The sequence below is a fragment of the Ambystoma mexicanum genome, chromosome 5q, assembly GCF_040938575.1.
Source record: "Ambystoma mexicanum isolate Mex_15411 chromosome 5q, UKY_AmexF1_1, whole genome shotgun sequence".
NCBI classification, from domain to species: domain Eukaryota; kingdom Metazoa; phylum Chordata; class Amphibia; order Caudata; family Ambystomatidae; genus Ambystoma; species Ambystoma mexicanum.
The window spans coordinates 1,306,533,766-1,306,559,120 of record NC_090933.1 but is presented as its reverse complement, the minus strand read 5'-3'; the positions used below and the strand labels follow the sequence as shown (position 1 = coordinate 1,306,559,120).

Here is a 25,355-nt window from a genome sequence, read left to right as displayed (position 1 = left end):
CTTGTACACTCTCCTTGCTGTGAATCATCAGCATGCACCTTTCATTCACTCCTACTCTTGATTATTAGCAGCACGCTCTCATTGTTAACCGTTCTAGGTCACTCCTTACCAGGGATACTCAGAACCTTACTCTCCATATAGCAATGCTCTTAGCAGTAATATGGACAAGCAACTGACATCTCCAAATCAGAATACGGACATAAAAATTGAACCCACTAAAAGGATTAATGATGGAGAGATGTTTTGGTGGAATACGGGATAATAATGACATTGCACATTTCCCCAGTGATCAGTGTGGAATGCCTGGGGAGCGAAGTGCAACATTCCTGTGACTTGCTGGTAAGGAGCGCCCTCTGGAACAAGCTGTTCCCTGTGCTCTGCACAGAAGAAAACTACAGTTTGCAAGCGTTCCCCATTAGTAGCCCGGTCACTCTCGAAACACTACAAATGTAGTCCAGAAGGTTTATAGTGATAATTTCGAAAACAATGTCGAAAGTCATTATTTCGAAAAAAAATGTTGAAAAAAAAATGTCGAATTTTTTTTAATTTTTTTTTTGTTTTACCCCCTTTTTTTTTTACTCCCGGACACCAAAATAAATATATAATTTAAAAAAACGTAATTCAACATTTTTTTTCGTCTTTTTTTTCTCCGACATTTTTGTCATTCGACATTATTTTTTCGAAATTATGACTGACCACCATCCAGAATAGTCTGAATGCAGACACTCCTCATTTCCACCCTTCTTACCCCCTGTTGCTGATTCCACCCCAATTGCTGCACTGATTCCACCATTTACTAGTGACCTAGACGTCTGTGCAACATTCCCTAAACATCCATAAATTACAAGCCACCCCCCCAAAGCTCAGCAGGTGGCTACTATACCTTTCTGTGCTCATGGTCGATCATTACATTGTGTGGTTTCACATCTCTGTGCATGATGCCCATACTGTGGCAGTAATCAAGTGCCTGTGAAAAGTAGAAAAGGGGGGTCAGTTCAGTATATACAAGAGAACTTTGTGCAACATGCAGACACCTATGCTTTTTGCAGTTTCTGAGAGACAAGTGTAGTATGTAGTCAAAGGTTAACATACAAACGGGTGTTAAGAGCTAACGAAGCTGGAGTAATGTGTGTAATTACAAAATCTTGCTTGCCACACGTAGTTTAACAGTCTTAATGGACCCCTCACTCAATCTCAGGTAGTTTAGAGTAACTGATAGCCAAACCTGTGTAATAAGGAACAAGTTACTTACCAGAAACGTGTTCTCCAGCATGGGTCTGGCATGGATTCACATGCTCATGAATATTCCCCGTTGTCAGGCCGGGAATCCTCAGTAAAAGAAAAAACAGTTTTACTTTTGTTTATAAACTGTTTCTCCTATAAACCAATCACTGAGCTCTGGGTCATAGTGCCCCTGCCAATGACTGCCCTCTATCTAAGCCTCTCCTCTGGCAGCCATCTTCAAATTTGGTAGCACGTAAAGTGGCAGTATGACCAAGAAGAGCCGCAGAGGGGCAGGAGCGAGGGTTCGCATGTGAATCCATGCCAGCCCCATGCTGGAGAACAGTTACAGGTAAGTAACTTGTTCCTTCTCCAGTATGGGGTCTGGCATGGATTCACATGCTCATGAATAAAGAATACATAGCAGTACATACATACACAACCACGGGAGGTAGCAAGGCTCCACAGAAGCAATTACTCTTACCTCCTCACCAGGCACACCTTCAAGCGAACAGGTTGCGCAGCACTGCTTGGCCGACTCTTGACTCCTCCCTGGAATCCCTGTCGATGCAGTAGAATTTCATGAAGGTGTGTGTAGACCTCCACGTAGCCGCCATGCAGATGTCCAGCAGGGGCACACCAGATAGGAACGCCGTCATAGCCGCAATTGCTCTGGTAGAGTCGGCTCTTGGACGGCCAGGCAGTGCTCGGTTTGCCAACCGATGACAATCAGTGATGCAGCCAGAGAGCCACCTGGAGATGGAAGCCTTGGACAAGACCTTCCCATGGTTCACAGGACTAAAGTTCACAAAAGCTGAGAAGTCTTCTGGAAACTCTTCGTGTGGGCCACATAAAATGTCAGCGCTCGAGCCACATCCAGCGAGTGCAAAGTCCATTCAACCGGTGACGAATGCGTCGGAAATAACACAGGCAACACCAAAGTCTTGTTGAAATGAAAATCCGACAGAACCTTGGGCATAAAGGAGGGGTGCGTCCGTAGCACCACCCTCGTCTTGTGGAAAGTCAAGTAACGCTGCTTGCAGGACAGGGCCTGGAGTTCACCTACTCTCCTGGCAGAGGTGATGGCCATGAGGAAAGCAGTCTACCAAGACCGGAACCTGAGCGGGGCTTGATGCATCAGCTCGAAAGGGGCTCCCATGAGCCTAATCAGCATCACGTTGAGTTCCCATGCTGGGGCAGGTGCCTTCACTGGCGGGAACGAACGGAACAGTCCTTTGATGAACTAATTCACTAGACAGTGAGACCAAAGAGAAGACGGTCCCGGAGACCTGGTGTAGTGGGAGATAGCTGCCAGATGCACCTTGATGGAGGCGTGCGCCAGTCTCGCCTTAGCCAACGATAAGTACGGAAGGACCTGGGGGGCCCTGACCCTTAGAGGGTAATCTTCTGCGACCAGCACCAAGTCGCACCAAGTTGCGAAGCACTTCCATTTGTGTCCATAGCACTTCAGTGTCGACGGCACCCAGGCCTTGGTGAGGACCTCCCTGCAGTCTGCACGCAACTCGTAACCACAGAACTCTAATGCTGCACGAGCCAGGCCTTCAGGTTCAGCTATCCTGGGTCATGGTGCAGGATTGCGCCTCCTTCCCTGGCGAGAAGATCCGCGACCACAGGTAGCTTAACTGGAGGGGACACGTACAGAAACAGGCCGTCCAAAGGGAAGGAAAATGCGCTCCCCAGCTGGGGAAACCTGCTGATGAGCCTCCGGCACTTAGTGTTTGTCGCAAACAGATCGATCTGGGGATTGCCCCATCGTCGAAACAGTAAGTCCACCTGATCCTGCCGAAGCTCCCACTCATGGCAAGAGCGCAGCTCCCTGCCGACCATGCCGAGGGAGTCAGCAACAGTGTTTTTGATTCCCGCCAGGAGGAAAGGAATGAGGAACATCCCCTGGGCAACGGCCCAGTGCCACAACTCCTGCACCTCTCTGGAGAGCACTGGGGATCTGGTGCCCCGTGCTTCCGGATTTGAATTCTCAAAAGGGTGTTAATTCCCTCCACCTTAGAGACCCCCAACAACCTTTCTGGATTTTGAGGACTTGATTTTTTTGCATGGAGAGAGGGAGACCCTTATTCCCACTCTCTCATGTATTTTAAATGTGATTTTATACACTGTGTTTCTTTAGGTTTTGGAGTCTAACCAACATCATCTTTTACAACTGTGTCACAAAGTACCTTCAGTGCAGTGCCACCGGGAAGTCTTCCAGATTTCACAAGGTTTAAATACCTTCTCTGGGATCAACTAATGTTTCCCAGAATAGTAAAGGAACACAACGTCTGACCTTACCTCACCTGCATCTGTCTTAGTACCTATTGTATATATATGAGACCTCACTGCCTTTGCTATATTTATGTGATTCACACTTATTCATGCTACTTACTGTATACATCTATTCGCCTTGCCTGTTCATGCATACAGCATTGTAACCCCAGTTGTACTTATTTCTGTCCACTGTGTAACCTAAGCTTAACAACCTTCTTTATGCTTTTGCGCCCGAATACCTCTGGGTCTGGTGCGCAATACAAAAAATAAAACAAACAAACAAAGTGAAATTGACTTTACTTAGCATTGTAACTTTCTAGACCCAGCACACACCATCTTACCATGGAGTGCTGGAGGGGTTACTTAGTATCCCCTTTTTCTGGCTCGTTATGCATCATATTATATGTTACCCTTTCCTCAATTGACTGGCTGGTGGCAGTGGTTTCGTTTTGAACTACCTTGGTTTGCATTTTCCGCGACCGTTCGCGTCTCCGGTAAAGTAACCGCGGGAGCCATCTTTTTAAAAATGGCATACAGCCATCTTTACTAAAATGGTGCCTGCGCTTCTTTTTTCGCCAGGTCTTTGTGGGAAGGTCCTTCGAGAAAGGTTCTCTGCATGCCAAACCAGGTTTGGTCTCTTTGTTAATTTCCCCTTTGGCAGGGTTTCTGAGAGAAACTCGCCTCTGGCGCCCGAGTGTCTGAGGTAGGCAGGAAGTGAGGGAGGTGCCCGACACTCCCTGTGCTTAGTCTCCTGGGAGACCCAAATGCACTCTGTGTTGATTGGCTGGCTGACTGTCCGGCAAGGACAGCCACCCTGCTGGGTGAGTAACAGCTACGCTGGAATGAATGGGAGAGAACTGAATAAAAGGCAAGTCTTTTGGCTTGGAAGGCAGAGTCGACCACTGGATGAAGGAACCGAAGAAGAGCTTGAAGAGGACGCCTGCTGCAACTCCTGGACCGTTGGTTTGCCCGATGAAGCCCTGCTGCAGTGACTACTTGCCAAGTTTGCATCGACAGAGAAGCCACTGCAAGGACGACTTCTCCCTTTGAGTTGGTGGGACCAATCAACTCCAAAGTAAGCCACCCGGACACCCATCTCAGAGCTGGTTGAATTTCTTCGGAGTTGCTGCAGGAAACTGTATAGCCAGGGAGAGGGACACCAGATTGTGTGCATTACTTTTAAGCTGACCTAAAGCTTTTGGAAGATTCTCCGGACTCCCACGAAGCAGAACTGACCAAGCCTGAGCCCCCTCAGCAGAGTGCGGGCCCCAGAAGCAAGGAAAGTCCACCTTGACAGCCAGGAACTGTGCTTATTGCTATTTGCGGTACCGCAAGGAGCTGAAACGCGAAACAGCCACTGAAAGTGAAGTTTGCCGGTTGCCAGTTTTGACAGTGCAGTGCAGGTGTACCCCGATGTCCTCGCTCTTGTCCCCACGACTGAGGCCCAGGAACAGTGAGATCTGCAGAACTGCACAGGAACAGAAGTCATCAGCTGCATCTTTTCCTTCCTTGCCAAGGTACTGTAACATAAGTCTAAGAGAACGTATCTCTTACTGTAGAAGTGCTTGGAACTTCAACAACTCACAAGTCTAATCAGTTTATGGCCGTACATTTGATTCTTCTTTTCATCAAAGACTCCTAAGAACCTGTGCAAAGACTTTTCCATTTACTTACCTGAAGTGCTGCATCCTATACAAAGACTTTTGAAATATTGACTTTGGTTTAGCCAATTGAATTGAATTACTCCTCTAAGTGCTATCTGAAAGTATTTGCCCTACTTATGAATATTTGTAATTTCGTTTTCTAATAACCTTTGCCTGTTACCAACTATTTAAGAGTGTTCTGAATGCCAACAGTAAGATATTAATGTCCCCAGCACCCTTGGCATTGAAGTCACTTGTCGGTGTAGGTTGTGTCTGTGGGCCATCCCAAAAGGGTCTTGTCTGATTCAGAAACTCAGAGTGTACAGTATTGAAGTGTATTTGTATGTTACTAGTATATTGCTCCCTTTTAAAGAAGGCTTTATAACTGACTCATAAATTAATAATTGTTTATGCAAGAAACCTTGAGTGTAAGAGTTTATTTGAATACCTGTAACTTTGAATCTTTGTGTAACTCCACTACAGCTCACATTTCCCCTCTTGAGATAAGCCTGTCTGCTCAACATGCTACCAAAACTGTGTAGTACAAGCTTATACCAACGGTTGGGTTGCCTATACCTCTAGTCATTATTGTTTGTAGTGTTCCCAGAGGGTACAGCATTAAAACTTTGCCAAACAGATGTCCAGAGAAGCACCGTCTCCTGGTATGGAGGGTTCGGGATATCCGTGCCTCCGGCGAAGTTGGAGCGCACGCCCCACCACCTTATCGCTTGACGGAACTCCTCCTCGTCGAGCACGATCCTGTTTTGTCCAGGAACTCTTGGAGCGGACGCATCTGCAACCCGCATAGTCGGTTCAGGTAGATGCTGGACATCATGCTGAGCAGCTACTTGATGGTCCTCTCCGTGGCGCTCTTCAGTGCCAACAGCCGTTGCACTTTGCCTAAAATGGCTGCTATCCTCTCCTCCGACAGTGCTGCCAGACAGGACACTGTTGAGCCTGGACCCCAGGAACAGCGCGTTCTGCGATGGAGTCAGCAGGATTTTGCATAGTTCTCTGAGAACCCCAGATCCGTCAGCAGCCGGGCGGTCCTGTCCATGTGATCGACAGTGATGCCCTTCGACTTGGCGTGGAGGAGCCAGTCGTCAAGGCAAGAGTACACATGAATTCCCAGTAGTCGCAGATGGGCTGTCACCGGAGCCAGGCACTTCTTAAAGACTCTTGTCACCAACTTCAGTCCGAAGGAGAAAGCTTTGAACTGGTAGTCCTTCCCTTGTATGCCGAAGCGCAGGAATTTGCGATGTTTTATGTGAATGGGGACATGTAAGTACGCGTCCTCCATATCCATCGACGACAGAAAGTCTCCCTCCTCCAGTTGGCCGAGCATGTGCTGCAACGTGACCATCCTGAATTTCTGGGACTTGGATGAACTTGTTGAGTCGTCGTAGATCGGGAATGGGCTTCCAGCCCAGTCTTCATTCTTACTAGAAAGTATCTTGAGTAAACTCCGGATCCCCAGAGTCACTTTGGAACCAGCTCCATCACCCCTTTTCTTAACATGGCCCGAAACTCCAGCAGCAGCTGAGGGAGGCGTTGTTACTGCCGGGCCACTAATGGTATTCAAGAACACCTTCGCTGAAACTTTAAAGTGTGTTCGTGGGCGAGGGCGTCCGGCACATATTGATCGGTGGAGACGTTTTCCCACACGCTGATGAAGTTAGCCAGCCGGCCTCCAACTGGGATTCAGCGGTGGGGGCCTGACGTCTTGGTTCAATCCTTCTTGGAGGGCGCCATGCCGCCCTGGGAGCCTTGACGGCGACGACGGCCACCTCCGAAGGCCTTGGAATGCCCCTGTAGGCTTCCTGGGTTGTGGAATGGGAGGATTGGCTGTAAGAGGACGATCCACCACCAAAACTCTTCAAAGACCTCCACGAACTACCTCCTGAGGGACGAAAGGACGGACAGTACTGTTCCAAGTTGCCCAGTGATTTTTTGACTGCCTTGCCGAAAAGATTGTCCCCGTCGAACTGCATGTCCAGGACCCTCGTCTGGACATCCTGCCTGAAGTTGGTGGCCTTCAGCCAGCCAAGACGACAGAGGCAAATCCTGTTTCCCATCTGGCGGAACCCTGTGTTCACAAAGTCCAGGGCCACGGTCATGGCGTGGTCTGACGCCACCTCACCTTCCAGAAGGATCTCCATTGCCTCTACCCGCTTGTCCTCGGGGAGGAAATCCTGGATGAGAGCCATCTTGTTCCATAGCTCCCGGTCGTACCTGGCCAAGATCACTAAGGCGTTGGCCGCCTTCACCGTTGTCGCTGCCGATTAGATGACGTTCAGTCCCACGGCGTCCAACTTCTTCTCCTCGCCGTCCGGGGAAACAGAGGTTGAAGACGACGGATTGGACAACTTCTTCCTTGCTGCAGCCAAGACCACTGAGTCCGGCGTCGGTTGCGACGGCAGACATTTGGGCATAGACTCTGGCACCCAATAATTATTCTCCAGCCGATCCCTCTTTGTCGGTGCTGAGGAGGGGATCTTCAGAAGTGCCAGCCCCTCATCCCAGATGTCATCCAGGAGTGTACCGACAGAATGGTCTTCCTTTTTGGCTCCTGGAGTTGGCACAGGAAGCCTTCCTTTTTCTTCTCTTCCAGAGTGAGCTGAAAAAGTTCCGACGCATAGGCGATCATGGAGTGGAAGGATTCCACTTCGTCCGTCGGAGAAGTCCTTGGTAGCTGAGAGAGTCCACCGTCGTCTGTTTCCGTCATAGCCGTGTCTGTCCCCGTGTCCCTAGGTGGGGAGGGCAGTGACGGTTGGATCATAGGCGTAGGGTCCGTCGTCCTTTTCTTCAGCGGTTGTGGCCCCAGTGTTATCGCTGGTGGAGTCACTGATGGTGCCATCGGCATCCTCTTCTGAATCTCTGACACCAGTGTTTGGAGGGTTGAAGGAATATCCTGCGACAGGTCCCTGGGAGGTGCCCTGGGGATAGGGTCACTGGGCACAGTTCCCGTGTAGTCGCCCCCTACCTCTTCATCATCGCTGTCACCTTCAGCGGGCGATCTCTCAATGTTCTCATCACCATCATCATCATCATCATTATCATTATCATCATCACCGATCTCCTCCGGGATGGTAAGGACGGAAACAATGGGCCTCATTATAACCATGGCCGTAGCCGTGCCTGTAAAACCGACATGGCTGCTGCTGGAGTTGCATTTTTTTCCGCCACCCATCAATGAGGAATTACCAGGTAATTCCGACTTTGCTGGAACCGGTAATTCCTTCATTGTGGGATTCCGGTGCCCGAATGTCCCCATTCCCTTTGAGCCCCATAGGGCTCAAAGGGAATGAGGATGGGGATGCCGGATGCACCGTCACGGCCAACGATGGTGCCGGTGCATCCGACATGCTGTGCTCGCGGGTGCCGCTCTGCTCGCCTGGACACACCTGGCGGGCTGACCGGTGCCCGCAAGCACAGCTCGTAGTATGGCAGTCTGGGAACTACGGTACCGGCATGCTTACCGGTACCGTAGTTCCCAGACCACAATGCTAATAATGAGGCCCAATGTCTTCCTCATCGGACGAAGAAATATCGGTGCCCTGAAGCTCTTCCATGCCCCCCCTTTCTTCTGGTCCTGATGGGTCGGCTTTGGGTCTGAGGTCCGACATCCTCTTCTCTGTAGTCTTCTCCACCCGCTTGGCCGAAGTCTCCCACCAGGGAGGAAAAGTCACCCTGGCTGCCACTGGGGCACCCTGGACCGGGTCGGCCCCCTTCGCCTTCGAGAGGGTGCATTAACCATCTCGATGGAAGAGGATGTCTTGGCCTGGAACACCTGGGCCTTAAACTGGAATTACGGATATCTTGTCCTGCTTCGCCTTCTACGGTTTCTCTCGCAGCTTCCACGGGGTAGCTAACTTTCTCTTCGACGGAGAGCTGGAGCGATGGCTGGAGATGATGCTGATGGAGACTGTTAGGCAAGATTGCATTCAGTACCCTGTGGGAGACTGCACCAGACTTGTCCTCTTGGCAATAGTTAACCCAACCTTTGGTATAAGCATGTACTACACAAGTGGGTCGAGTGACTGAGCAGCCAGGCTCATCTCAAGGCGGGTCAATGTGAGCTGTAAGGTTGTGACAGAGTTTCACAATGACAGTTATTCAAATAAACACTTACACACAAGATTTCTTGATTAAACAATTATTAATGTATTTAACAGTCAGTTGAATAAGCCTTCTTTAGAAGGTAGCAATCATATAACACAAAATATACTTCAATAAATACACACTCTCAGTTTCACTAAATCAGTTGATACCCATTGGGGATGGCACACAGACAATTCCTACAACCTCAGGTGACTTAAATAACTAGGACAGTGAACATAGATTTATCACTGGCACATTTAGAGCAATACTGAGCGGGAGATCAAAGGACAAGATTTAGAGGGAGAAAATGGTTACCAAATATTCTTAAGCAGGCAAGTACTTTTTGAACCCTCCAATGCAAAGTAATTTAACCCTTTCCTGGGGGAAAGGTAAAGCACAAAGTCAGAGGTAAGAAGAGTCTTTCAGGGAGCCAGGATAGCCAATGTAAGTTGAGCAAAAGTCTAGGTGAGCTGAAGCACTTCTTGTAGGTAGTTAAAAAGTCTTGCACAATGCTTGAGAAATCTTTGTAGAAAATGAAATCACTGTAGGGTCACAAGATGGGAGGCTTGTCAGAGGCAAAGCTCAAGCAACTTTGCAAGGGCAACCAAGACAACTCTCAGCTGAGCGCTAGCAAGGCTACACCACAAGAGGCAAGTCCCCTTAGTTTTACAGTACCTTTGGTTGGAAGAAAACTGGATTCAGCTGACTTCTGTTCCTGTGTAGGTCACAGATCCTGTGTTCCTGGGCCTCAGTCGTAGGGACAAACTTCAGATCGTTGGCACATCGTGGTTTCAGCGGCTCTCACAAACAGCACCACTGCTGTTCTCGGATACCTTCATGGATTTTCTTCGCATCGGGGTTCCAGCACTCTGTTGAGGTGGCTCAGGCTTGGTCAATCCTGCTTCATGGGAGTCCGGAGGATCTTCCTGGTGCTTGGGTCCGACTTAAAAACGATGCACTCCATCTGGTGTTCCTCTCCTTGGCAATCAGTTCCAGCAGCAGCAATGGAAGTGCAGCCTGCTACGTGAGGATGTCCAGATGAGTTCACTTTGGGGTTGATTGAACCCACCAACCCAAGGGGAGAAGTGGTCCGTTGCAGGGCTTCTCTAGCCGAGGCAAATTCGGAGCTTTAGCAATGCAGCAGTGCTTCACCGGGCAAACCAATGCTTCAGGAGTTGCAGCAAGCTCCTCCTCCAAGTTCCTCTTCGGATACCTTCGTCCAGTGGTCAACTCTGCTTTCCAAGCAAAAAGCCTTGCCTTTTATGCAGGTTTCTCCCATTCATTCGCAGCCTAGCTGTCACTCACAAGGACAGCCAGCCGGCCAATCACCTTTGGGTGCATTCCTGTAACCAAGTGGATTAAGCACAGAGAGTTTCGGGCACCTCCCTCACTTCCTGCCCCTGCCAGACACGCTGGAGCCAGAGGCGGGTTTCACCAATGAATCGCACCAAAGACAAAACGGGACCAAACTTGGTTTTGTGCACAGAATAAATCTCAAGAAGGACCTTACCAACAAGAAACGGCGAAAAAGAAGACCTGGGCCATTTTGACAAAATGGGCACCCATGGGTGTCTTACTGCAGCTGCAATTGCAGCCTTCGGTAAAAACACACAATGGTAGGAAAAAGTAAACCACTGCCACAAGCCATTAATTGTAGAAAAGGTTAACAAAAATGTTACATGAGAAACTAGACAAAGGGAATACTAAGTTACCCCTCCAGCGCCCTATTGTAAGATAACTACAAAGTTACAAAATATAAGTAAAGTCAATTTCACTTCACTGCTCTTGGAAACAGTAGTTTCACCAAGAGAAGATATTTAAACCTTTGGGAAATCGATATTTAAACCTTTGGGAAATCTAAGAGACTTTGCTGTGTCACTGCACTGAAGGTGCTGTGTGTCATAATGTAAAGATGATGCCTAAGGTGTTTGTCATACTCCAAAGTCAAAAGAAACACAGAAACCAAAACACAGAAAAATACCAGAGAGTGGGGAAAAAGGTCTCGCTCTCTCTGGATTAGAAATTAAAAGTCCAGCAAAAAGAGCTGGGGGTCTCTATGGTACAAGGGAATTAGCACATTACTAAGAATTCTCCCTAACAGAGACGGTGAACGATCCTGACCGTTGCGAGACCAGCTTGCGCAGCAACGCCGGCAGAAGCAGACTCGCAGTGCTTGGCCTTGTCTAGGGCCCCCCATGGATGGAGCTCCCTCAAAAGACTTAGAAGTACGCTCTGGCTGGCTGGATCCGGAAGAGGCATGCCCCTGTGGACCACACAGGGTAGAGGCCTTGGCCTTGAGGCACGTCGCCAGCCGGACATGCGGAACCTTCATCATGCGCTTGGATAAACCACAGCAGATCTCACAATCTTCTTCCTTGTGCGTCGGGTGTAGACAATGCAGGCACTGGGAATGCTTGTCTGTGAAAACATTCTGCAAAACGCAGCTGGTGCACAGCTTGAAGAGGGACGCTCCGTCCTTCTCCCCTGACATGATCCGGCGCGGTATAGGCCTGATGGGCTTCTGGAAACTTCCAAGAAGAAACAATCGAAGATTTTTGCCCTTGAGTGGCAATTAAGGATGCTGAAAAATGGGTCCACGTTAATCAGAGGGTGAAAAGATGCAACATACAGGCTCGATTGATCGAAAACAGTTTTCTTACCAAAAAAGCGTGAAAAACACAGAAGCTCGAAGAGAAAAACGCGAGGACTCCCAACACTTGAACGTGCTGTAAAAATCTGAAGATGGCTGCAAGAGGAGGGGCTTAGGGAGAGGGCATTTATTGGCTGTGGCAGTATGACCCAGAGCTCAGTGATTGGTTTATAGAAGAAAGACAGTTTATAAACAAAAGTTAAACTTTTTTCTTTATCGAGGATTCCCGGTCTGACGACGGGGAATATTCATGAGCATGTAATCCATGCCAGACCCATGCTGGAGGACATTAGGCAGTATTTCAGTGGGGACACAAACATACCCTGCGTATGAATGGACCAAGCAAGATGTTTGGCAGAAGCCTGACAGGGGAAATTGGTGGGGTGGTAAGCAGTGGTTTTGGAGAGGTCAAAGTCAGGGCCTCTGACCAAAAGGAGGCACCAGCAGTAGAAAGCCATAGCATGGGGCACCTGTTTGGGGGACAGAGCGGGCATGGGCACCGTAGCTCAGTTGGAGCAATGGACCAATAAATCAGTGGGCCAAAATGGAAGGTTGCCTTCACAGGGACCCCAAAGTGCAACAGAATAGCAGGCACGTCTGCATAAATTATGACCTTTTAAATGAAAGAGTGCAGCCATGACCAAAAGTCTAGAAAGGATCACCTCAAAGGTTCAGTGTTTTGCCTGCATAGTGACCCTGTGTCCGATTAACGCAGATGGCATCTTGTTAGGAATGATTGCTCTTGTAGGCAACTCCATATTTTTATGGACCCCTGCACTTTTTGCTTTTATTTTTGAAACTGTCCGGACCTTTTACATGGAATGAAGCCTTCACTTCATTGGCCTTTTGCACATTTTGTTATGGAGAAACTGATCAGTCCTTCAGACTATCAGTACTGGGAAACTGTTTCCCTTTGTCTTTTTACCTTTTACCTTTATTTGTAACTTTTTAACAGTGTACACAGCATCTTACAATGCAGTACAGTGGGGACACTTTTGTATCCCCCTAGTGCTTTACACTTGGGATTTTTGGTTACTTTTCTATGTGCCTAAAGACAAGATGGTGGCAGCAATTATTTGTGTGTTATTTATAGTATGTACATCCGCGTTTACCTTGTATGGCTCCTGAATGTGTTCTTTGGCCATATTGTTCTTTGGCCTTCTTCCTTCCTTGCTGGGTCAAGAAATTCCTTAATCGGCATGCAGTTGCCCAGGAAAGCTGCTGCTTTTGTGGTCCAGTGAAGCCTTTTTGCGTGTGTCCAGGAAGGGAATGGGACTGTTTGGTCCCATTCCACATCCATGGTGCCTGAAAGTCTAGGTGCGTGGCATGAGTGAAACCCACAGTGGTCCCTGGTTGGACCACTGCGGGCTGTTTGAATGGTGAAAATGCTTACCATTGGTGAGCTTAGACTTGCTTCCAGGCAGAATCTTGGATAAGAAGAGGACTTCTGCAGCTATTTCTTCAGATCAGAGTTGGAGCCAAGTATACTGTGTAAAAGAGCAGCTGAGTGAAGATCCATGGACGACTCCAGAAGAGGACCAGCATCCCTTCGTGCATTTGTCCCGGTGAAGCCCTAATGGACTACCTGATCTGCGAAGGCCCTAAGCGGTGCGTCAACCCTTGGAAAGGTGGGACCAACCAGTCTCAACACGTTCAAGGATCTAGCCACCAAGAGCCTTCGGAAGTGTCCTTGGACCACACGGTGGACTGAACAGCTCTTCATTGGGCTACCTTGCTAGAACCGTTGCTGTTCTGCGTTTGTCACCAGTTTGTGGTGCAAGTAGTCATCCTGTCGAGTTTCAGCTTACCAGCGTCAAGGAATCCTGCTCTGGAAGGTCGTCTTCAACTGTGACTGTTAGGACGCCTGCTGTCATCTGTGTGCGGTGGCCGTTGCTGGAACTTGCCTTCCCCAGTCTGGTGAAGTGTGCCTTCTGCATTTCTTCATCGTCAAGTTGCACTCTGCTCCTGGAACCGACTGGAAGAATCCTTGCACCCACAGTTGCTGGGCATCTCTCACTGAAACCCCATGTCCAGCAACCCCCAGTCGGCCCACCTAGTCATCTCAGAAAATTGGAAACAGGGGGGGGGGGGTCGGGACGGAGGGTGATAAGCAAATACATAGCATTTGTCGCCCCCCTGTTCTCCTAGAATAAACCTTAGAGTAAACGTTGGTGACAGTATGGGATACATTACTCACCGTAATCGCATTTCTGATGCTTGTATCTGCTTAGATTCACATGCTTTGCATAGGCTGACATCTAGTGGAAGCTGCAGAGTATTGCACAAAGTTTTCGAAGTTCAAAAAGGAATGTCGACAGGGTGTGTCTATTATTGAATACCTAGTGTGACATCCACTGTACCCATTATCCCTCACGTGTCGAAGTCCCTCAGATTATTTGTTTCTGACAAGAGGGAGTAAAAGGTGTAAGTGTGGAGTGTAGGTAGAGACCATGTGGTGTGAAAGATCTATGTTTTTCCTAGGAACCTTCAACTCCGAGAAGGGAGGAAGGGTTGGCGCATGTGAATCTAAGCATTACGGTAAGTATTATATCCCTTCTGAGGCTTGTGGATCTGCTTAGAATCACATGCTCTGCATAGATTAGCGAGCAGTATCTGGAGAAGGCGGTGGGAGGTTAGAAGGTACTGCGGCAAAGATGTTTTAGGCACGCTTGTCCCATCTGTAAATCTGCTTTAGAGTGTGTGTCAATGCAATAATGCTGTGTGAGCGTATGGCTGGAACTCCATGGAGCAGCCATGCAGATTGTGTTTAGAGGGAAGTTTACAATGAAGGTTAATATAGCTTGTGCCCTTGGGGTGTAGGGTAGAACTTTCTTGGACAGGGAATAGCAGAGCTGTATGCATTTGACTATCCATCTGGAGATGGAGGTATGGCGACAAATAGTTCTTAGATAAAGGCTTTCTTAGATAAAGGCGACAAAAAGTTGAGAAGAGCTTCTGAAGTCTTTGTCCTTCCTAGATAAAACTTGAGCCCTCTTCCAACGTCTAGATCGTGAAGGACGCTCTCTGCGTTTGACCCCTGGGCCGGACAAAAGACTGGCAAGGGAATATACTGGTTAATGTGAAATTCAGACACAATTTTCAGAAGAAAAGACAGATGTGTGTGGAGCACCACCCTATATTTATGAAAAGCCAAAAAAGGATGCTCGATAGTAAGCCTGTAACTAGCTTATTCTTATGGATGATGCAATAGCCACCAGAAAAGTTAATTTCCAAGAGAGAAACTTAAGCTCTATAGTTTCCAGGGGCTCAAAAGATTTGTGACAGAGCGTCGAAGACTACAGAGATCCCATTTAGGGTGAGGTGACTTGACGGGAGGAAAAAGATGAAGAAGCCCAGCAAAGAACAAGTTACTTTCTTACCTGGTAACGTTCTTTCGATGGGATGGTCCGACGACGTATTCCATATCTATGACAGGTAATGTCCACAGCTGTGCTGCTTCGGAAAATCTGTGGCGTCTGCGTCCTGCGTCGATGACGTTGATGCGCCGTCCCCGAGGACCTCCTCTGACGGCCGACGTCACCCGATGTGATAAGTAGGACACACTACGCCCATAGCCTCAGTTATAGTTTTTTCCCCAGAACGTGTGCCACCAGTGTTCTGCCAATCAGACACACAAGGCCTTGCGGAACGCAAGCTGCAATCGCAAAAGAAATTCTGCAGCGGGTAAGGCAGGGAGGGAACGATTTGGAATATGTCGTCGGACCATCCCATCGAAAGAACGTTACCAGGTAAGAAAGTAACTTGTTCTTCGAGGGGATTGGGTCCTCCGACGTATTCCATATCCATGACAGACTCCCAAAGCAGTACCAAGCAAGGAGGTGGGAAAGAATTTAGAATACCAATTTAGCATGCCCAATCAAATTGCAGAATAGAGAACTGCCTTGCCAAAGGCCAGATCTTGCCCTCTGATGGAATCGAGGGAGTAGTGACGTACAAAAGTATGTACTGAAGCCCAGGTGGCTGCATCACAGATGTGACGAATAGGAACTCCCCTCTGCAGGGCAGTAGACGCAGCCACTCCCCTGGTAGAATGGGCCCGCAAGCCAGCCGGAGGGTCCTTACCCGCCAAGCGGTAACACTCGGAGATAGCTAAAATAATCCAACGAGACAAAGTCCGTTTCGTCACAGCTTGTCCCAAACGCTTTCCAGCGTAACCAATGAAAAGTTGATCGTCCACTCTGACCCGGGACATGCGCGAAATATAAAAGCTCAATGCTTTCCTAGGATCAAGCCTATGGAGCCTCTCCTCTTCCTTACCAGGATGTGGAGGATAGAACGCTGGAGGAACAACCTTCTGGCTCAAATGAAATTCCGAAACCACCTTCGGAAGAAAATAAGGACGAACGCTAAGGACAACCCTGTCCTTCTGAAACACAGTGAAGGGTGGCTTAACTGAAAGTGCCTCTAACTCACTCACTCTGCGAGCGGAAGTAATCGCAACCAAAAACACAGTTTTCAGAGTCAACAGCCTCAAAGGGCAAGAATGTAAAGGCTCAAACGGAGCACCCATAAGAAACTTAAGAACAAGGTTCAAATCCCAACCTGGCACCAAAAAAGGTGACGGAGGGAACACATTAGTGAGCCCTTTCAAAAACTGCGAAATTAAAGGAATCTTAAAATAGGAACACTTCAGACGAGCGCTTAAATATGGACAGCGCCGCCAGGTAACCTTTAATGGTCCCCACTTGCAAGCCCCTGTGGGCCAAAGAAAGCAAAAAAGACAGAACCATGGGAATGTCACATTCAAAAGGATCCACATTCTGAACTCTGCACCAGTCGCAGAACTTTCTCCAACGGCAACGGTACAGAGACTCGGCCCGCCTGGCCGAGAGCAACACCTCCATCACGTCTTCAGGGAGGTCCCAATCCTTATACCTCAACCTTTCAGAAGCCAAGCGTGAAGATGGAGGGATCTGACCTCTGGATGGAGAACCTGACCCGTGAGAGCAGATCGTCTTGGTAGGGAAGACGACGTGGCGGGCAGATGGACAAGTCTAGAAGGTCCGGGTACCACGTCCTCCAGGCCCACGCCGGAGCAATGAGGATCATCCGGGGACAGAACCTCCGTAACCTCCGCAGCACTTGCGGGATGACGGGGACTGGAGGAAACGCGTACAGCAGTGGGAATGACCACTCCACCGCGAACACGTCTCCTAAGGCTCCTTTTGAAGGAAATTCCCACGAGCAAAACCTTTCGCACTTCCGGTGACAATGGAGGCGAAGAGATCCACTTGAGGGGTCCCCCAAAGAGCGAAGATCTCCAGGAGAATCTCCTGAGCCAGCTCCCACTCGTGAGAGATCGAGCTCTGCCTGCTCAGAGCGTCCGCCGTCTCGTTGTCGTCTCCGGCCAGATGAACAGCCGAGATCGACACTTCCGGCTGGATGGCCCAAAATTCGAGCTGCATCGCCTCCCTGCACAGCGGAAGTGACCCTGCCCCCCCCCCTTTTTGTTGAGGTAGTGCATGGCCACCGTGTTGTCTGTTAGAATCAGGACACTCTTTCCGCGCACAGTCGGCAGAAAAGCCTTCAGGGCTAGCCTGACGGCCCTCAGCTCCAACAGATTGATATGGAGTCTGGACTCCGACGGAGACCAACGACCGCTGACTGTCAACTCGTTGGCATGAGCTCCCCATCCTGTAAGGGATGCGTCCGTCACGATCGTCACCTCCCCCCAGGGCAGCCAAAATGGGGCCCCCTTCATCAGATTGCCCTCGACGGCCCACCACAGAAGGTCCCGGGCCACCGAGGGCGGCACCTGAACAGGGTCCGACAGCCTGCCGGAGGACTGAGACCACTGGAGCTTGAGTGCCCACTGCAAAGATCTCATCCGCAGACGAGCCTCTGGCACCAGAAGAATGCAGAAAGCCATGAGGCCGAGCAGTCTCAAGAGCTCAGACGCTGGGAGATCCTGGTCAAACTGAAACTTGTGCACCATCTGCTGAATGTGAAGAGCCCTCACCTGAGGAGGAAAACACTGCCCCAGGGACGTGTCGAGCACTGCTCCGATGTACTGGAGCCGCTGCGTTGGTGTCAAATGGGACTTCTGTAAATTGAGGGAGAAGCCCAGCCTGTGAAGGGAGTGGCAGGTGACGGACAGATGATCTAGGACTTGTTCGGGAGAGCTCCCCCTGATCAACCAATCGCCCAGGTAGGGGTAGAGGTGGATCCCCCCTTTCCTGAGATGCGCTGCCACCACCACCATGAGCTTGGTGAAAACCCTCGGGGCGGATGTCAATCCGAACGGCAGGATCCGAAACTGAAAGTGCGAGTCGCCAACCGCGAACCTCAGGGACTTCTTGTGCTTGTGATGGATCGGCACATGGAAGTAGGCATCCTTGAGGTCGAGAGACACCAACCAGTCCTGAAGTTGAAGGGCCTGGAGAACTTGAGAAAGAGTCACCATCTTGAACTTGTCCACCCTGAGGAGTTTGTTCAAACCGCGCAAGTCCTTGATGTGTCTCAATCCCCCGTCTTTCTTTGAAATAAAAAAATAAGGGGAATACCATCCCTTGTTCCTCTCCGCTACAGGCACCAGTTCTATGGCGCCTTTCTCCAGCAGGGCTTGAATTTCCTGCGCAAGAAGCAGATCCGACACTTCAAAGAGAGGTTCCCTGGTTGATTGTCGTGAGGCCTCTGCCGAAAAGGAAGACAGTAGCCGTGGGTTATGATCTCCAGAACCCACACATCCGAAGTAATGGCTTGCCACTCTACAAGATGCTGCGCCAGCCTTCCGCCAGCCTTCCCCCAACCGGCGAACCATGGGACCTGGGCCTCATGACTGAGTGGTAGCGGCTGCGGCATTGCCTGAGGGTAAAGAGGCAACTGCCCGAGCGGCCTTGGCACCTCGAGTACCTTTAGTTCCACCTCTGGCACTCTTACGATGGCCTCTTTGACTGCTAGCTCCCCTCGCTTTACTGAAGGACGAGTAATAGCGAAAGGAACCTCCTCTCCATTGCTGTCCCATAGGACGAAAAGGCAGAGGTTGGCGAACTGCAGCGCCCAACGACTTCGCTGCAGCTTTGGAGGTCTGCAACCTCTCAAGGCTCTCCTCAGCCTTGCTGCCAAAAAGATGTTCACCGTCAAAGGGCATGTTGAGGAGCCGGGACTGCACATCAGGAGCGAACCCAGACTTCCGCAACCACGCAAACCTGCGCGCATTACGGTGCTCGCCGCCATGGACCGGCTGCACAATCCGCCAAGTCCAAACCCAACTGAACAGCCTCACACACAGCATCCTTGCAATCCTGAACCATAGCAAGGAAACCATCCCGTTCGTCCCCTTCGGGAATATGTTCAGCCGCTAATGCAACACAGTTCCACAGAGTGTGTGTGAAACGAGACAAGGCACATATGGAGTTGGCCGCCTGAAGCGCCATACCCCCTGAAGAAAACCCTTTCTTCGCCCAGCCGTCAAAACGTTTGTCGTCCCTATCTGGAGGGATGGTAGGATACGACGCCTGCTTTGCCGGGGCCGTAGCCGCCTGCACCACCAAACTCTCCGGAGTGGGGTGCCTAGACAAGTAGCAGGGGTCGCTACTGGCTGGACGGTATTTTCGCGACAAAGACTTGCCCACTGCCGGGAGGCCACCCTTCTCTGCAGGGCCATATGAAAAGGCAAAACCGAGTCAGTGGGGGGGACTGAGATCAAGGATGTCCGTGAGATCATCCTGAACGAACTCCCCTGGGGGAGCTGACCAACCCAAGTACTCGGTGACCCGAGACATAAGGCGCCGATATGAAGATCGGCATTAGAGCCAGGCTCCGGCCTACAAAACTCCACCTCCGGAGAGGTGTCCAGTCCACTGGCATCATGCGGCGACTGCCGCAGATCATCAAACTGGCTCTGGCCCGAGATAAAGTCATCTGGAACCGGAACCAAGCCCCCATCAGAGCCTTCATCACCCTCTGAAATGTACTCGAGGCGGGGAGAGGAAGACCTCTGTGGACCAAAGCAGTGCCTGACCTTAGCCATAGCCTTTCTAGGGGCAAGCCCCGTGCCACAGGGCCCCTCCAACACCACCGCCTCGAAAGGCGTTGAGGGCGCCGAACGAGTCTGCGTCGACAGAAAAGGCGTCGAACTAATCGGCGGCAACGTCAGCTGCAGCGGCGCCAACATCGGCGGCGTCGACACGGGCCTTGAAGTCGGAGCTCCGAGCGTGTCTCTCGACGACTTAGGCGGCGACGACCCCCTCGGAGGCGGAGCCTCGAGAGAAATCATCTATGACCTCGGCGCCACAGGCGTCGACGTCTTCTTCGAAGACAGCACAGGATCACGCGGTCTCGAGCGCGTCAAGGACCGGGACCTGGAACGGGCATGGCGAGAACGGGTACCCTTGTCCGAGCGGGACCTCTCCCGCAAGCCGTGCCGACCACCCGAGCCCAAAGGCATACGGGCAGTGTCTCTCAACCGGTGCCGACCGACACCACTCGGAGGCGCGGCCGGACCGGTGCCCTGCGATTCAAGAATCGCTAGCATCTGCTTCCCGAAGGAAGCCCATTCCTCCGGTGTCGCTTGCATGGAGGGATAAGCGACCCGCCGACGGGAGGAGTCCTCGGAAGAGGACGGGGAAGACGACCTATGCCGGCGCTTCCGGGAATGCCTCGAAGAGGAGTGTCGAGACCGACTCCTGGAAGGAGACCCACTGGACTTCTGACGATGACGCGGAGAGTCACCCCTCAAGTCATCCGTCGAAAGCCCCGCAGACCTCGACTTCCGGGGCTTAGACACCCGGCCTACCGACAGCTTCTTCTTGTGTTCCCGCAAGGCCTTTGCCTTGAGCGACTGGCAGTCGACAGTCGTCCATATCGTGGGCCTCCCCGAGGCACCAGAGGCAGGCGTCGTGCAAGTCCGTGACCGACATCTTGGACCCACTGTCCCCGCAGTTCTTGAAGCCCGGACGCGGCGTTGAAGATGAGAAAGACATCTCCACGAACAGGTCTTCACAACAAACCGAACAGGTTCAACAAACCGAGAATTGAAAACAGCAAACTCCAACGAGTCGAGGCGTACCGAGATTCACGAAGCGAACACGTTCGCGGAAAAAACGGAACTGAGGCTATGGGCGTCTTGCGTCCTATTTATCACATCGGGTGACGTAGGCTGTCGGAGGAGGTCCTCGGGGACGGCGCATCGACGCAGGACGCAGACGCCAAAGATTTTCCGAAGCAGCACAGCTGTGGACATTACCTGTCATAGATATGGAATACGTCGGAGGACCCAATCCCCTCGAAATACTGTTTTATGAACGGATTTGTGAGCGTGAAAGAACAGATATCCGTGCCGAGATAAGCACCAATGGCGGACAAGTTCTAAATGACAAAATGTGAATGCAGGTGCCTGCAAGGTCCGAAATGAATGACAGTGCACAATCAATAGAGGCTTGTCATGGATCAAGCTGCTGGTCAAGGCACCAGTGAGAGAAACAGAGCCACTTGCTTTTGCATTGATCTTGCGTTGAAGGTTTGCCGCCTGGATGATAAACCCATTATCCTCTGAAAGATGGTACTGTGCTAGAGACTTAAACTCAGGAACCTTGCGGCTAAACTGAAGGATTCTGGGGAGGGATGCCACACCCATTGCCTGCTCTGGTGTAAAAGATCGGGGATCTATGGCAACCTAATCGGAGGGTGCAAAGACAGATGCTGCAGCTCTGAGAACCAGAATCTGGCTGGCCACCAAGGAGCTATGAAGATCAGATTGCAAGTGCGCATGCTCCTGAGCTTTAACAGTGCCCAATGGATCAAAGGAAGAAGGGAAAACACAAACGCTGACGTGTTGTTGTAAAGGCTGGTAGGGGGTGTCTGTACTTCCGCTCTCTATATGGTAGAGGAGAGGCACAGCGGACCCCAGGCAAGATTCTCTATAAGGTAGCAGTGGACGAGCAATCAAGGCCTAGCTTCTCAGGAGGTGATGCAGGCTGGTTCTTAAGTACAGTGTAGTCCCCGAACCCCCACAAAGGAATGTCCACACATTGTATTACTGAAAACACAGTCTTTATATAATTAATATTAAAAGGTATGTACACGATCACAATAACGCACTTTGTACTCGGAAGTCAATAATGATAAATATATACAATTCTAAAGTGGTACCACTAATGTTATCGAATCTCATTAAAGAGCATCAACTGTACGGTTAAAATGTCACACAGATTAATAACGAGGAAACCAGCAATAGAGATAGGCAGGAACATAAGATGGTTGAAACAATAGGCAGAATGCTGACCCCTACCGCTAGGCACAGCTCTGTGTGGAGATCCCCCCCCCCCACACCTGGGCAACCTGTAAATAAAGATATATAGCACAAGCCCAGTCCATATGTTCAATAGTCTCACTTCTTCCTATTAAGGTTTTACCCCTCCCAATGTACCTGGTGGAGTAGAGTTCTCCGACGATGCGTCGACCGATCCTTATTGAGTGCCTCCCTTTCAGGCGGGAGCCACGGATCGTCGAGAGGTGTCGGGGAACTTGGCGTTCGGTGTCGGGGAATCGACGGCCCTTCTTGAGTGCCCTCCCTTTAAGGCAGGAGTCAAGGGTCGTCGAACGTCCGACGGTGAACAGGGTGAACTACGGCAGGGAAGTGGCAGCTTTGTTCCTAGCAGCGCTCGTCGACGACAGAGCGTTGGCGTCCTGCAAGGAAGAGGTGTGCGGGGCACCTCGGAGGCGATAGTTCTGGACCGCAAAGAGATGATGAAGAACTGTGGCCCAGCAAGGGCGTCGAGTCGTCAGCGTCTCTGTGGTCTTTAGGTGGCGGGAAACCCACCGGTGGATTCTCCTCGGCGCGTCGACGGTCAGGCCTTCTCCAGCGGGAGACAAGCGGGTGACGATGCAGACGAGAGCGTCCGATGATCAATGGAAGTTTTTAGGCAAACGGGAGCACGGCGGCTCCGGTCGGCGACGGCGGTCGTTGACAGTGGCGGACAACAGTCCGAGTGTTTCTCCTTGGAGTTCCGCAGCAGTCCACGTATCAGGTCGGCAGCCTGTCGAAGGTCTGTCTACCAGGGAGCGCTGGCAAAGATCAGCTGTGCACGATGGTCCCTCGTAGCTCGGGAAGAGGGCGCCTTACCAGGTCCTCTCTCTGGGTCAGTCCTTGGAGGCACAGCAGCTATCAGATTGTGAAGGAGAGCAACAGCAATTCTTCTCGTCCAGCAGGGCTTCAAGGTCAAGCGTCAGTTAATCCAGTTACTCGTCGTAGTGGACTTCAGCTTCTGAACACGATTCCTAGCAGTGAGAGGTCCCCAGATATACTGTTGATCTCCCATTCATTCCGCTGGGTCAGACTCAAGCATCCAATCACGACTACGGGCATTCAGGCAGGCAGACAATCAGGCACACGAGGTATTCAGGCCATTCACTTCTCTCCAGACACTCGCAACAAGTTATGTGTATTGGGACAAGTACCGAGCCATTCAACACTCCAAGCTGCATTCATACTGGTTTCGGGCAGGGTCGTCTCATTCATTGTGTCAACCACCAGATACTAGACACCCACAACACAGAATGCATATTCGTCATACACTCTATTCACCCAGGTCCCGCCCACAGGAGGTACCCACAACATATATCAATGGGAAGGCTCCAGCTAGTCTGGCCAGGCCTTCACAACACCACCATATATGGCATTTTCACCCAACAGCCAGTCAGGGGGAAGGGACAGAGCCAGGGTTTCCCAGGACTTTGGGAAAACAAGGTAATGGGTAATAGAAAGCAAGAGGCCACCGGGGCCATCTTGTTTTGCATCAGGAATCAACGGATCCCAATGGCAGGGCCGGGGTATCCCAAAATGGAGGATACTCCGCGCACCTGTCAAATTCAGCATGGAGCTGCCACCAGCCCATACCCTGCTCTGCGGACCACCCACAGATGCCCAAAAACATACACCAGGGGCACAGGGTTGTACCCCTACCCATGGGTGCCATAAGGGTATCCATGGGTCCGTTCACCAAACCAAAAGAGCTGCACCGCCAGGAGTCCCACATGGACTCCTGCGTGGTAAACACGACAGAACACACGATAAAAAGCAGTAAAGGACAAGGATACGGAGACCCTGTCCCTCCGATGCATTTCCAGCATCACAGTCGCCCCCCCCAACCTGAGGTGGAGGGTGCCTAATCTCCCACGGGATAGACACCCTCATCCAGCCGGTCAACATACCTTCTGGAAAGGCCATCTGCATTATCGTGACTCTTCCCTGGTCTGTGCTCTATGGTGAAGTCTAGCCCTTGCAGACTAATTGACCACCTGAGCAGTTTCGGGTTTTCACCCTTCATCTGCATAAGCCACTTCAGGGGCTTATGATCTGTTTGGACCTTGAAGGTAGACCCCGTTAGGTAGGGCCTAAAACGCCTAAGGCTCCAAACTATACTAAAACATTCCTTTTCAACAGTAGCCCACCTAAGTTCTCTACCCTTGAGTTGTCTACTGATGAATATGATAGGATGTTCTCTCCCTTTGTCATCTAACTGGGACAAGACAGCTCCAATTCCAGTGTCGCAGGCATTCGTCTGGACGATAAAGGGTCGGCTGTAGTCAGGCGCACACAACACGGGTGCCTGACACAGACTTTCTTTCAAGCCATCAAAGGCCCTCTGACAGTCTTCAGTCCAATTGACCTTCCTAGGCTGCTTGGGTGAAGTCAGAGCTGTCAGTGGTGCAGCTATGGTTCCATAGTCCGCCATGAAATTGCGATAATACCCGGTGAGGCCCAAAAAGGCTCTCACCTGGGTTTGAGTAGTGGGAGTCTCCCAGTCCTGTACATCCTGTACCTTACTGGGGAGAGGCTGGATTTGACCCCCTCCTACCTCATGACCAAGATACGCGACTTTCCCCTGACCTATCTGGCACTTGGTGGCCTTGATTGTGAGGTTAGCCCTCTTTAAGGCCTGCAACACCCTACCCAGATGTGTCAAGTGCTCTTCCCAAGTGGAACTGTAGACGACAATGTCGTCTAGATAAGCCATACAAAAGGCTTCCAGCCCACTGAGAGCATGATTGACCAATCTCTGGAAGGTGGCAGGGGCATTCTTCAACCCAAAAGGCATGACCCTAAACTGGTAGAGTCCCTCTGGTGTTGAGAACGCTGTCTTTTCCTTGGCATGGTCCGTCAGAGCTATTTGCAAATAGCCTGAGGTGAGGTCAAAGGTGCTCACAAATTTGGCAGCACCTATGGTGTCCACGAACTCATCAGCCCTGGGCAATGGGTGCGCGTCAGTTTTGGTGACGGCATTGACTCCTCGGTAGTCCACACAGAACCTCCAATCCTTGGTACCTGCCTGGGAACTTGCCTTGGGGACAAGGACCACGGGACTGGACCAGGGACTGGTTGAGGGTTCAATAACACCCAGATCCAACATCTTGGCGACCTCAGCCTGGATGTGGTTCTTAACCGTATCTGACATTCGGTAGCTCCTGCTCTTGACAGGCACGCTATCACCAGT

General features: G+C 50.7%; 1 protein-coding gene across 1 annotated transcript in view; it reads right to left on the bottom strand.

Moving 5' to 3' along the window:
* Window positions 1-25,355, bottom strand: part of LOC138498061 (casein kinase II subunit alpha-like) — a 563,172-nt gene that overhangs the window by 246,332 nt on the left and 291,485 nt on the right. Inside the window, exon 7 of the mRNA XM_069621907.1 lies at window positions 884-967. Coding sequence (XP_069478008.1) covers window positions 884-967 — 84 coding nt within the window. The remainder of the gene's footprint in view (window positions 1-883; window positions 968-25,355) is intronic.